Source organism: Rhea pennata, chromosome 31 (genome assembly GCF_028389875.1).
Source record: "Rhea pennata isolate bPtePen1 chromosome 31, bPtePen1.pri, whole genome shotgun sequence".
NCBI lineage: Eukaryota > Metazoa > Chordata > Aves > Rheiformes > Rheidae > Rhea > Rhea pennata.
Window position 1 is genome coordinate 1,484,450 of NC_084693.1, and position 13,476 is coordinate 1,497,925.

Here is a 13,476-nt window from a genome sequence, read left to right on the forward strand (position 1 = left end):
CCGGGCAAGAAGGCGGCTTTGCCATCGCTTTATTAATTGAGAAGGCGAAACTCCATTAGTCACGCTCGTTAATGCCCGGCTCTCCGGCGTATTTGCGGCAGCCGGAGCCTTCGCGGCCACGGGGAGCGAGGATGGGGCAAAGGATGCACCGGGCTGGGAGGGAGCGGGGACCCGGCGCTGCCCGCTGGTGGGCTGCATCGGACCCTCCTCCCGGCCCGGCAGAGCATCCCGCTTCTCCCGCGAGCCCCAAGCACCCGCCGAGAGCGGCCGAAGCAGGCAGGGGGGCGCGGGGAGCCGCTCCGGGGGAGGATGCACAAACCACCTGAAACAGGCCCAAAACAATGCCCCCCCCCCCCACCTCCCGCCGCGGGCTCAGCCCACCTCGCTGCCCGGTGCTCCTATCGCCCCGCGAAGCAGTACGTGCCGTACGTCCTCAGTTCCTTGTTGGGGAAGCCGAAGCTGCGGACACCCGGGTCCGGCAGCCCCCCGCAGCGCTCGCGGGGGGTGGCGATGGGGTACCGCACGCTGCCGTCCGCCAGCCAGCCCCCGTCGCAGCGGTCCAGCCGGGAAAACTTCCAGGCGGAGTAGAGCTGCCCCACTTTGGCCAGGGCGGCCCCGTGGTTGCGGCACGCCTGGCCGGCTTCCTTGAAGTTCAGGTGGCCGCGGATGAAGTAGACCTGGCCTGGGGACGGACGGAGACGTCGCGGGTGAGGAGCCGCCGCGGACCGGCCCCTGGGGACGTCCCCGGGGTCGCACGGGGGCTCGCGGAGGACGGGGACCCCCGCGCCGGCGGCGCTCGGGCCCTACCGTTGACAGCAGAGGTGAAGCAGAAGGCGTCGAATCGGTCTCTCTGCTTGTCCCTGGCGCTGTAGGTGCGGACGCCCGGGAGCAGGAGGCGGCCGCCGCAGGGCTCGCGCGCGTTGATGATGGGGTAGTGGACGGTGCCGTCGAGGACCCAGCCCGCGTTGCACCAGTCCAGGCCCTCGGTCCAGGCTGCGCGGCAAAACCATCAGGGTCCAGCTCAGAGCACAGCCGGGGAAGCAGGGCCAGAGCTCCAGCATCCTCCCAAGCCGCTGCTCCCCGTCCCCAGCGAGTCAGGTTTGGGGCTGGAAGGAGGTTTGCAGGCGCTGCGGCAGGAAGCGGCCCCGTACCTTGGTAGAGCTGCTGGTAGGTGGCCAGCCGCGAGTCCTGCTGCTCACACGCTCGCTTGGCTTCGTGGTAGTTGAACTTGTAGCGCCCGTTGCTGGTCTGGTAGGGGAAGACAACACCTGGGGGGGGACAGGGATGGAGGGTGATGGAGACCCTCTTCCCCAAGGAGGTTTTGGCTAGTCACCCCCTGGGAGTGGGGTGCAGAGGAGGAGGTTGGTGTCCAGGCGAGGTGGCTCCAGGCTCCTGTTTGGACCTGGGACCCCTTGGGACATGCTGAGCTCCATCGCGCCTCTCCCACTGGCCCAGCTGCCGGGGGGGATCACAGAGCCGGCGGGAGGGAGCCAACGCTCACCCTCGAGGTGCAGAGTGAGCGAGACGCTCTCGTCCTCCAGCCCGTTGACCAGCTGGCAGCGGTAGCGTCCCTCGTCCTCCAAGGCCACGTTGGCGATGGTGAGCGAGGCGTCGTAGCGGTGGCTGTGCCGCAGGCTCACCCGGGGGCTCAGCGGCCCGTAGTTCTTGTGCGAGAGCCCGTTGGTGATGATGATGACGCTCTCCAGGTAGTTGGCCGGCTCCACCTTGCTCCATTTCACCCGGTAGTTGCGGGGCAGGGCGCGCAGGACGCAGGGCAGGGTGACCGTGGCGCCGCGCTGCGTGTGCACCACGGCGTGCAGGGGCTCCAGCAGGTACTGCAGGCGCGGGGCGGCTGCGGGACACGCGGCGGGGGACAACCTCGGGCGCTGCCTCTGCTCCGCGTCCCACCTCGCTCCCGCCCCAGCATCCCGGGTGGTTTCCAGCACCCCTTCCTCCCGCAGCCCCCGGGATGCAGCCCCGGCCGGTCCCCCCGGCATCACCTCCCTCCTCCGGCCCCCGCCCAGGGCAGCCGGCCCCTTCCACCGTACCTGGGCTCCCCGTCGGCCGCTGGTAGATGCTCGAGGCTGAGGGTGCCCCCAGGAGCCAGAGGGAGCCCAGCAGGAGAAGCTGGTGCATCCTTAGAGCCGGAGGCAGGACCGGGAGCGAGCGAAGGGGTCAGTGGAGCTTGGTGTGGGAAGGGGGACGCAAACGCCTCCTCGGAGCAGGCGGAAGGATGCTTGGCTTTATCCCACCGCGGCCTCCCATCCGACGGAGCAAAGCGCTGCAGGGAACGGGGCGAGCAACAGTCCTGGATCCGGACAGCGGACGCGCACAGCAGGACCAGGCCTTGCTGCAAACCCGGCTGCACCCGCCCGCTCCCCTGCACCGCTCGCCGTCCCCAGCCGCGTCCTCGGGCGAGCCGCCGATCCCATCCAAAGCCGCCGGCGCCCGACGCCCGAGCAGCCCTCGTCACAGGCGCCGCATTGCGGGACTCAGGGCTCCGGACGGGGCAAAGCCGCGGCGCGCGGCGGAGCGGGACGAGGTGCCCTTCCCGCGGGCCGGCGCCGGCGGCGGACGTCACCGCTTCCCGGGGCGGGCAGCGTCACGCCAGGCGCGCGGCCCCGCTCCGGCTCCGCGGCCGCTCCGCGCCTCTGCCCATCCTCGCCGGCACCGAGCCGTGCCCCGCGCGCTCGCTCCCTGCCCCGTCGCCGTCTCTTCCCGCTTTCTTTCCCCCCGCCCCGAGCGCGTCCCCGAGGAACGCGCGGAGAGGAGGAAGCACAATTTCCCTTTGTGAGCGTCTTTCTCTGTATTGTTCTGCTCGGCAAAACACAGCGGGCCCCGCTAACAAGCGCGCCTTTATTCGCCGGGAACGGGGCCGGGGAATTCAGGGAAAATGTCAGCACCTCCTCGGGCCGGGGACCCACAGCCGCTCGGGCGCGGGGCAAAGACGCCCTCCGGGTTCCTCCCCAGACCCCTGGCGACGGTGCCCTCTGCAATCAAAGCATCGGCGCAGTAATTAATTCCCCCCCCGGGCCGCCTTTGCAGCAGCGCGGAGGAGGCTGCCCGGCGGCGGGTGCTGCCCCAGCCCTTCGGGGCTCCGCTGGGCTTATCCCGGCGGTGGGGACGGGCTCCCTCCGCTCTTGCGAGCCTCCGAGGCCGAACGCTTCGCGGGGGCTCCGGGCGCGGGTGCTGCCGGCCGCCCGAGGCCACACAATGCGGCTGTGTTCGGGCCACCCTCGTCCGCTCCCTCCCCCCGGGGCCGTCTCCGGGGACGGGGAAGGCTCATCGCGGCTGAAACCCAACACAAGCGGCGGTCTGTGCGCGGCGGCAAAGGACACGGCGAGCCCGGCTCCGCCGCGGCACGCACGGCGCAGAAAACAAATCTCCCCGGTGGGAACCGCCGCCGGCCCCAGCGCGCCGCTCGTGCTAGAGGGGTTTAGCTCTATTTTGGGTGGAGGATGCTACTTTTCAGCTCTGGTACCATGAACGAGCTGAATTGTTCCTTGCATTTTTTTCCCAAATGGAGGCAGCTGCTACCCCCACTGGTCTTCACAAAATTACAGCCCCAAGCAGGGCCCTGGTTAGTCCAAATGTGACTCACTCCCCACGCGGCGAGCCCGACCCCCCCTTCCCCATCCTGTTCGCCTCAGTGGAATGACCCCGGCTCAGTTCTGGTTATCTGAGATCATACTTTGGCCCAGCTCTTTGGAAAGAAGTTACCCCACCACTGCCCAAACAAACGCTTTATTTTACTCGTCAGCTCGTTTCTCTTCCTCTCCCCTTTTGGGTTTTGTACCGTCTCTTGGTGCGTAACAAATACCTCTCCGCAAAAGCAGAAGCTGCCAAAGAAAAGAAAAGCAGAAGAAATAATTGCACTCCAGCAAGGATGGTGGAGAGGAGAGCCTGGCTTCAGAAACCAGGCTCTGGCTCCGCTCCTCGCCCTTGTTTCGCAAGACTAAGCTTTTCGTCCTGCCCCTGCGGACCCCGGGTACGCTCTCTGCCAGCAGCTCCCAGACGGGCTCGCGTCCTGCCCTGGGCTGCACTATGGCACCACGGGAACTGGGCTCCTGCTCGGGGGCAGAGCCCAGCACCAAGGCCGACAGGCACGAGAAACCCCACCGCGACGCGACAGATTCAGGGTACAGGTTTGAGGCGAATCCTCTCTTTCCCCCCCCCGCCCCGGCTGATCAGGGGATTTAAGCCCTGCTTTCAAAAGGCAGAACAAAACCCGGTGCTGCGATAGCTCAGCAGCTCTGTAATGAGTGAGTCCGACACTTCCTTGCAGCACAGCCCATGGCCTCATCTGCCCAACCGCTGACCCACCGCGATCCGCCGCGTCTCTCCCTTGCTGAACCTCCAGAAAGCAGTTACCGCCGTATGGAAAACATCACGGGGTCTCCCCAGGCTGCAGTTCCCCCCGTGCTCCCCCAAATCCCACCCCAGCCAAGGGACTGCTCCCTCCTGCACCCGGCTAAACTAGCCACGAACACAACGGTGCCGAGCAGCCCTTTGATTTACTCCAGACTGCTTTCCCCGCGCCCCGGGGAATCTAGCAAAACTGGAATCCAGCTGCAAATGCTTCCCCAAGGCAGCTGGGGCTCGGGTTTCCGAGGCCAAGCCTGGCTCCCGGCAGCGTCATCCAGCTCCAGCGGCCGGCCGGGCCCGGAGCAGGCTCTTCCGGCAGCGCCGGCATGCGGAAGTGCCCACGCGTCCGAGCAGCCGGTGCGGGAAGCGTTCGGGGCGAGGGCGGGCTGCGGGCAGGCGGAGTTTGTGCTGGCCGCAGGCACACCTCTCGGCGCCGGGAAAGGCGCGTCTCCGTGTCCCCGCCGTTTCGGGACCGCTGCGGGGCTCGGCCTCTTCTCGGCCGTCCGGCGACATGTCGGCGCACGCTGCCTCCGCAAGGCTCAAGCTCTCTGGGACGTGCTTCTTCCTCCAAATCCTCACCATCATCCTCTTTGCCGTCTTTGTCCGGTACAGCCCAGACACCAGCCCTGGTCTCTGCTCCCCACAGCTCAACTGCAGCAGTGAGAGAAACCCCAGCTCTGACTCCAGGTTTCACCACCCACGTGAGTACCCCCATCCCGGGCGGGCGCAGAGACGGGCGCTATCCCTGTTAGCTCCAAGTCAGGTTTCAGGTCAATAACAAGCAGGAGGAACCGGGGGCTCATCGAAGCCGTGGGGTTCGGTGCTTGGGCGTCCCACCAAGGAGCTGGTGCCACATGAGTTGCCTGGCAGGGCCAGCCATACACAATTTGGCTGTTCCCCTGGACAAATCCATGCCTGAAGCAGGGACCTCCAGGGTTCGGAACAGCTGGAGTCACCCAGCACAGTGATTAATCCAGGAACTCCTCACACCCCCAGCTGGAAAGCCCGGCAGCTGCTCCTGGTGCTTCAGAGTCTGCAGAACTTCCCGTGCACCCACTGGGTTTTTGCACTGTTAAAGGTTTGCACTGATCCCATTTCATGGAGGTGCTGGGCTCCACGCTGATGGCAGCACCCAGCACAGGGCTGGGGGTCCACGCTGCTGGGACCAGCCTCTTTCACAGGGGCATCGCTGCAGAACATGCCCTGGTCTGTTCTGGGGGATGGCCCTGACCCTTCCTCCCCCCGGGAGACCTAACGCCGCGCTCCAGCCAGACCCCTGCCCAGGGAGCAAGGGCAATGCAAGGCGGGTGGTTCAAAATGAGCCAGATTTGCTGTTTGCCCCACTGCGGAGAGCCTGTCCCCGGCGGAGGGGAGCCGTGTCGCTCCGGGCAGCGAGCAGGCAGGTTCTCCCAGTTTCACTGGCCCACGTAACCCCACCCTGACAGGCAGTGACTCACGGGGACACCAGCTCATCGCGGAGGATGGCCGGCCTCCCGGCCAGGGTCTTGCCCTGCCCGAGCACTTCCCCGGTGCACGGAGCAGTGCTCAGGGGCAGCAGACCAGCCGGCACCCGAGTCCCTGCCTCCGCGATTTGTTGCCAGACAGTACCAGACTGGAGTGATGATCCAGGTTGTTACTCACACTTCAGGCTCTTTCATCCCACTAAACAGGACCTGACGTTTTCAGGCCTGCTGGGGAATAGAAAGGTCCGTGGGCGTGAGCAGGATGGGGGCAGCTGACATCTCAGATGCACCTTTGCACTGATGTCACCAACACAGACCGCTCTGCATCAGAGAGGTTTTGGGGCCGCAAAGGGAACTGAATCCTTCCACATTTAGACTGCGCAACACAGATATTTCCAGGGCAAGGCATGCATGTGGGGTAGCCTGGAGCCATTGCCAAGGGTGGTGGGGATGGGCTGAACCTGCGGCTACTGCAACTGTTTGTGTCCTGTGGAAATCACCAAGGAAGATGACGCAGAGCCAGATCCACCATGAGTGTAGAAAAATGCCAGTGGAGCAAGGCTGCTTCATGCTGGCTGAAGCCTCCAGCTCCTCAAAACCAGTTTGAACCCCTTAGAGCATGAGGTATCAGAGCCTGTTCGGGGGAACAGGTAGGCAGGCCCTCCTGCCTGGTGATGCTTGCCACCATCCACGGAGCAGGCCTGGTGGATGGGAATGGATGCCTACCCTCAGCACCCCCAGCCTCACCTTTCTGTCTCTCTTCCAACAGGTTTCCGGGATGTCCACCTCCAAATTCTCATAGGCTTTGGCTTCCTGATGGCCTTCCTCAGCCGCTATGGAGCAGGGAGCCTGGCCATCAACTTCCTCGTGGTGGCATTTGCCATCCAGTGGGCCATACTGATCCAGGGGTTTTTCTACTCCTTCCTAAATGGCAAGATTTACATGGAAGCACAGAGGTAAGGGAGGGAAGACCTATTGCTGCTTGGCCTCACCAGTCCAATGTCTGGCCCTTGCACACTGGTTTCCCTCTCTGTAAAAGCTCACAGCTCTGATTTGGAGGTGGATTTTGAGGACAAATATGACGAGGCTTATTGTGCTGGCCCTCTGGCAGCACTGCGCCCCATCCCATGCCTCTCTCCTTCCTAGCATAGTCAGTGCTGACTTCTGTGTGGGAGCCATCCTGATCTCAGCTGGAGCTGTTCTGGGCAGGGTAAACCCCCTCCAGATGCTGCTGATGACCCTTCTGGAAGTCATCTTTTTTACCATCAACGAATACATCCTACTCAACCTCATGGGGGTAAGTTACTGATCTCTGGCCCACTCAAAAGGAGGTGACCACAAGTCTCTATTTAGCCTTTTTATATCAAGACCTGCCTCATCTGTAGAGACAGTTCTTTCCCTTTTCCAGTACAGTATTTTCTGTACTCACCAGGTAAGCGACAGTGGGGGCTCCTTGACCATCCACACCTTCGGTGCTTATTTTGGCTTGATGGTTTCACGGATCTTGCACCAGCCCCATTTAGACAAGAGGAACCAGCAGCAGGACATGGGGCACTATCCGGATGTCTTTGCTGCAGTTGGTATGGACAAAAACAGAATCATAGAAACAGTGGTGGAAGAAAGTTTTCTCAGATACCAAACCTGAACCTCCCACCTTGCAATCCATGGCCACTGCCCCTTCCTCCATCACCTGCCACAAGCAGGAAGAGTTTCTTTCCCTCAGGGGAATGACCCCCGCACCAAAACCTGCCTGTTCCCTTCCTCTCAGGAACTGTCTACCTGTGGATCTTCTGGCCTGGTTTCGCCTCAGCCACCATGGTCCATACCAACGCTGAGCCCTGGGCAGTGCTGAACATCTATCTTGCGCTGGCAGCAAGCACTCTGGCCACCTTTGTCATCTCCCCCCTTCTCCATGAGGAAGGCATGCTGCAGATGGTAGGTCCTCTCCTCCACAGATCTGCCAACAGCCACCCCAGGACACCACGCTAGTCCTACACAGTGCCCGAAGTCTGTCCTACAGCAACTGTGAGCATATATACATTAGGGAGGACAAGGAGATGGGAAGGACACAGCTTGTAGGTGGATTACATTAGGAAATATCCTGCCCATAGGGTTTTTTAGGTCTCTTGAGACCCAGTCTGGTCCCTGATGAGCCCACCCCCCCCTCAAAGCCCGTGCTGATGTTCTCCACAGGTGCAATTCCCCTGACCCCACCTGTCTCCCTCAGACCCAGGTTCAGGATGCTGCTGTGGCTGGCGTGGCCGTGATGGGCATGGCTGGGGAGATGCTGCTCACTCCGTTCGGGGCCCTCATCGCGGGGTTTCTGGCCGGCCTGATCTCCCCACTTGGCTTCAAATTCCTCACGGTGAGTCGCCTCATGATAGTCAAAGACCCCAGTCCTGGGTCAGTTGAACCCTCTGAGCCTTCAAGCTGGGGAGAGGCTGTGTTTCTGCCCCACTCACTCTGCTGCCAAGGAGAACTGGGGCCTTGCAACCAGACGTAGCCAGAGCACAATTTCTGCTCCCAGCCCTGCAAACCCAGGCCAGAACATGGCCTCCCCGCGAAGCCGCCGGGCACCACGAGCTGCCTCTCCGAGCCCTGGCTGTTCTCTGCGCTCTCCCCAGCCTGTCCTGTCCTCCAAGCTGAACATCCAGGACACGTGTGGAGTTCACAATGTCCATGGCATGCCAGGGATCCTGGGCACCTTGCTGGGGATGCTGCTCACAGCACTGGCAACCGCTGATACTTATGGAAACAGGTGAGAAGAGCCAGCGTCGGTGTTGCCCAGTGGCCCCATGCACCCAGCCTGGGGATTCCTGGTGCGAGCTGGACCCACCAGTACCCCACCAGCTTCACAAGGACCCGCTCTGGGGACCTCTGCAACAGGGGACGTTCCATGCAACTCCTGCAATGGGACCCCACCTATAGCAGATCACCCCATAGACATAAGCAGAGACCTTCGTGCGCACTGTACAAACACATCCCCTCCGTGGCTTGCAGGATGGAGCTGGTTTTCCCCCACGTAGCTGATGGGAGCAGGACAGCCACCTACCAGGCAGTTTGGCAGCTTTGTGCGCTGTTCGTCACCCTGCTGCTCGTGCTGCTCGGAGGGAGCATCGTGGGTGAGTTTTACCTCCAGCAGGCGTGGGACGGGGTGGTGGCAGGAGTGGAGCAGTAGAAACGGTCCAAGGTGGAGACGGCAGCCGCGCTTTGCAGTGGGAAACACAAACGCAGCCGTACCTGTGAGCAAACAGCAGTGATGAGCGTTGCAGCAGCTCCTCAGGCGGGGAGGGGGGGTTTAGGACGCTCCCACGCTCGCACACAAAGCCAGGAACACACCGAAAGTGCGATTTCCTCTCCGCAATCACAGCCTGGAGTTGCGATCCGGCGCGGTACCGTACGGCCCGGCAGCCTCGGCCACGGGGAGCACCCCCGGGGTGCACGGGGCTGCACGGCTGTGGAGCCTGCCGCATCCCGGATTCATCCCCGTGGGAAAAGCCCAGGAAGGGGCCTGGGCTCCCTGCGAGCCGTCCGCGCCTGGGCGGCCGCTAGATGTCAGGGAAAGCCCGGCCGTGAGGAGCCCGGGGCTGGCGGATCCCTTCCCGACCTGGCACCCAGCCCCGACGGCTGGGTGCGGGGGCCCTGCTGAGCCGGGGGGGTCCCGGGGCAGGGGGAGCACCGCGGTTTCGGCTGTGAAATGCCCTTCCCTGGCTTTTGGCATTCCCAGGAGCCATCCTGAAAATAAAGAGGCTGGGATCTCCTCCAGACACGCAGCACCTGGAAAACAAGACCTTCTGGGAGGTAAAGCTGGGATTTTAGCCCTAAAATGCCACATGCTGCTGCAACCCTCCCTCCTCTCGTGGCAGCATTTCGGCTCAAGGGTGGCCAAAGTGGGGGGAACGGCTTCATGAAAGCCCCCCAGGTCCCACGAGGGCAGACCCCTATGCACCCCTCCCCGGGGTGCCGCTCTGCTCCAGGGTTCACACCTCCGCGTTGGTGCAGGTGTCTGCGGAGCAGCGCAAGCAAGGGGCGAGCAGGGAGGAGCTGGGCACCAGCACCTCAGTCTAGCAGCTCTCACCCTCCGGCGACGTCCTTCCCGCCAGCACTGCCAGCGCCGGGGAGCTTTTGGCACCCCGAACTCCCCGGCTGCCCTCTCCGGAGACAGCCAGGCTTGTCCCCATGTGGCATCCAGCATCCAGTCCCGAAGATCTGGGGAAAGTTGGGTGCACACAGGCCTTTCTGGGACCAGTCCATGGTGAAGAGGTGCGAGAGCGACGTGGGCACTCGCCGCGGGGAGAGGGGACAACCTGGCTCGCTCCAGAGGAACCTCGGGGCTGCGGGAGCAGGACGCGGATCCAAGCCTTGCTCAGCTTTGGGGTGGCCGGGGCGCTTCCCGTGCTCGCCCCACACCTCCGTTTCCCCAAATGCCACTCTCCAAGACCTGCGGACGAGAGGAGAGCTAGGAAGGGGCTTCTTTCCTTTAGGGTTGCTCTATCGGGGAAGAGATATCTCAGGCTCCAAAAAAAAAAAAAAAAAGAAAAAGAAAAGAAAAAAGCAACAGAGAACTTTCTGTGGACGCTTTTGAGCAAAAAAATAAAGAAATGGACTCTTTTGTAATTTCAGGATTTGCCAGTGAATTTATACATAAGCCCCTGACTTTGCTGGCTTATTTTCCTTCATATTTCTTTTGAAAAAAAGAAAGAAAAGGGCCCAGGAACCCCCCTCCCTAAACGACAACTCTCTGCAGCCCACGTGGCCCCATTTGGGCCATTTATTGGGGTTTTGGTGTCACCGTTATTAAACCCTCCCAGATTTAAGCCTCCGGGAGGATTTTTCCCCGCGCTTTGGCCACCAGAGGGTGCGACAGCACAGAGCAGCCTGTGCCTGGGAAGCGGCCAGGGTGACACGGGTGTCCCCCGGACAGGGTGTCCCCTGCCTTCCCGGCACCGCTAGACGGGGTCCCCTGGCATCCCGCCGCGCCGCGTCGCGCACAAGGAGCCGGGGATGAGACCCGGAGAGGAGCAGGGGCTGCGTTTCCATCCGCAGGGGCCAGACTCAGCATGATTGTCTTTCAATATTTGTTGTTGTCAATGCACGTAAAGGTTTTTTAATAACTGCATTGAAGATGCAATAAAAATTTGCTTTTGTGTTGACCAAAATTCTTCATTTTTAGATTGGGCTCTTAAATCAAATTAGAGAGAATTCTAAGCCTGAGGTGTCACTTTGCAGCAGAAGTTCCAGACTTTGCACTTCAGGTTACGTCCGGCTCACCACTGCAGCTTTCCCAGGTGTTCGCTGCACGAAAACAATTACGAAAAGCCCGCTGAAACCAAGCCATTTGCTCAACGCTTTGGTGCCACTGAGTTTCCAAGAAGCGCCAGAAATGGGGACACGCGGCTCTGCTCCTGCCTTGGCCCTGAGCTCTGGGGCAGGTTTCTCCCATCTCCGCTCTGTGCCTCAGTTTCCCCACCTGCCTCGCGAGACGCCGGGAGCCATGGCCCTCTCCAGCGTGCGAGCGAGTTTGCAGCTCTCGGGCACCGGGGAGCAGCGGGAGCAGGGAGCACCAGGGCCAAGCGCCAGGCTGGTCCCACCGGCACCCGGGGGCTGCACACACACGGCTCGGGGATGCTGCAAGGCCTCCAGCCCCACGTCCTGCTACTCAGTTCCCAGCCCTTTCCCGGGCAGCTCTTCCCCATCTCTGCACCGCACATCTCAAAAGCGACCTACTGCAACGGGAAGAAAAGCTGCTCCGGTGAGCTCATTGCAAGATCCCGGACACGCAGGTCCGGGGCAAAATGGCCTTCCCTCCTCCTCCTCCTCCTCCTCCCCTCTGAAAGGCCGCGAGGTTTTGTAATCGGCTTACGGAGAGCCCGGCGCCCTCCCGGCTCCTTTACCAAGCTCGCGCACCGCCGCTCTCGCCGGAGCTTGTTTAAGCGCGGCGGCGGTGGCGGCGGCGGGGAGCTCGCGGGGCCCTTGCCCGTGCACCGGCGCGGGGAGGTCGGGAAGGCGAGAGCCTGAAAGGTTTAGTCAGCGAACAAATTGCTTCCCTGTAGGGGCCGTTTTCTTCCCGAGCTGAACATAATGACGGCAGTTTGGCGAACAGATGGCGCGGCTAAGCGGATAATCCCGCCGGCCCGCTGCCGCGGGAGAGGCTCCGGCGGCCGGTCCCGGGACGGCGCTTGACGTTCGTTTTACCGCCCTCTCCCCATTCCCGTCCCGAGGCGCAGGACGAGCCCCCCGCGCGCCCTGCCCGCCCGCGCGCTTCGGGTGCACCGCGCGCACGCGGCCGGCTCGGGGCGGGGGGCGACGTCGGGACCCGCCTGCTTCCGGATGCCCAATTTTGCCGATGCCACGTGCTAAAAATGATCCTCTCTGAGGCCTGCTCTTCCTGAGAGAGGGTTTATCTGAAACGCAGCAGCAGGAAAACCCCAGAGCCCAGGCAGCCGCCGAGGGACCTGCCTAAACCCCCTCTTGTTGCTGGAGCGGGACAAGCAGCCGCTCAAAGAGGGTTTTGCAAGGGAAAGCAATACAAACCCGTGTCTTTCAGAGCTGGGAAAAGCGAGGCACACCGAGACGCGCTCAAACGTCCGCTGGAATTAGAGCAGGACGCAGCGGCATCCGCCTCCCTGCCCCCCGGCGCAGCTGATGCCGCGCGATAGAAAGCCAGCTAATCATCTTTCCCACTTTCCTTAGGGTGCGAATCGTTATCCCAGCGACACCTGTAAAGCTCCTCGCCAGACGAGGCGGGCGCAGGCTCCGAGCGATGGGTGCCATATGGGCGAGGGGAAGCGCGGGACCGGGCGGCCTCGCGCCGAACAAAGAGGTGCCCGCGCCGACGTCTGCAAAGCGAAGAGCCCGGGGGCAGCCGCTGCTCTTGCTGTTAAACACCTTAATTCTCCCTCACACCAAGGTCTGCCCGCGCTGGATGTGTCTCGCTGCCGGGTTGGAGCCCGTGAGCAGCACGGTTACAGCAGGACAAGCCTTAGGTACGTCCCCGCTTGCGGGAGCCGTCCAGGCTGCACGGGGGTGCCCGCGGTACAGGGCACGCACCGCACGCCTCCCTGCCCTTCCCGTCGTTTCTCCCATATAGCCTCTCGGAGAACGACCGTCTCCTTCCCTGACCCCGAATTTCGGGGAGCAAAGCTCAGCGCTTTTGCCAAACCACCCATTGGCTTTGGCCTGCCGCAATTGCAAAGCTGTTTTCAGCGCCCCAAGTAATTGCAAGCGGCGTAATGAGCCGCTGGGCAGCGTTTTAGTAATTAAAATTGTTGGCACTGCAGCCGGGTGGGTGGCTTTGTTACTGCCGGCACCCGTTTCGCGGGAGAAGGGGCGCCGTGGGGCCGGGCAGCATGTCAGAGGGAAGCGTTTCCCTCACACCGAACAATCGGCTCGTTCTTCGCACAATTAACAGAAGAAAATAAAATAAAAAGGGGAAAAAAGGCCCCAGTAAAACGGAGAGTCAAGTTTATTTACAAACGGAATATGAAGTGCAGGGCTGGGAACAAAGGTGTTATGTAAGGGACAGTCACTAAGGGGCTCTTTACCCACACTAATTGCCACTTGCTCCTCGATACCCGTTTGTCCTGCCGCTGAACCAGCCCCGCCGGCCGGCGGGTTCAAGCACCGCTCGGCACAGACAGCGCACGGC

General features: G+C 62.3%; 2 protein-coding genes across 4 annotated transcripts; one reads left to right on the forward strand and one right to left on the reverse strand.

Annotated features, from left to right (window-relative positions):
* Positions 1-20: 20 nt before the first annotated feature.
* On the reverse strand, positions 21-2,571 carry HAPLN2 (hyaluronan and proteoglycan link protein 2). Its single transcript, XM_062597920.1, has 5 exons — positions 2,049-2,571; positions 1,502-1,852; positions 1,152-1,268; positions 808-993; positions 21-682 (listed from the first exon to the last, which is right to left on the reverse strand). Exons 1-5 carry the CDS (start codon positions 2,134-2,136, stop codon positions 399-401), a joined length of 1,026 nt encoding a protein of 341 aa, XP_062453904.1. The 5' UTR covers positions 2,137-2,571; the 3' UTR covers positions 21-398.
* Positions 2,572-4,618: 2,047 nt separating this feature from the next.
* On the forward strand, positions 4,619-10,942 carry RHBG (Rh family B glycoprotein). Of its 3 annotated transcripts, none has more exons than XM_062597810.1 (10): positions 4,619-5,066; positions 6,598-6,784; positions 6,975-7,125; positions 7,261-7,408; positions 7,597-7,763; positions 8,056-8,193; positions 8,453-8,586; positions 8,829-8,950; positions 9,556-9,629; positions 9,806-10,942. In XM_062597810.1, the coding sequence occupies exons 1-10, from the start codon at positions 4,877-4,879 to the stop codon at positions 10,085-10,087; spliced, it is 1,593 nt and encodes a 530-aa protein (XP_062453794.1). In that variant the 5' UTR covers positions 4,619-4,876; the 3' UTR covers positions 10,088-10,942. The 3 variants fall into 3 exon arrangements, with proteins under 3 accessions (XP_062453794.1, XP_062453795.1, XP_062453796.1); XM_062597811.1 differs by having other exon boundaries at positions 9,831-9,978; XM_062597812.1 differs by lacking the exons at positions 9,556-9,629; positions 9,806-10,942 and having other exon boundaries at positions 8,356-8,586; positions 8,829-8,914.
* Positions 10,943-13,476: the final 2,534 nt, after the last annotated feature.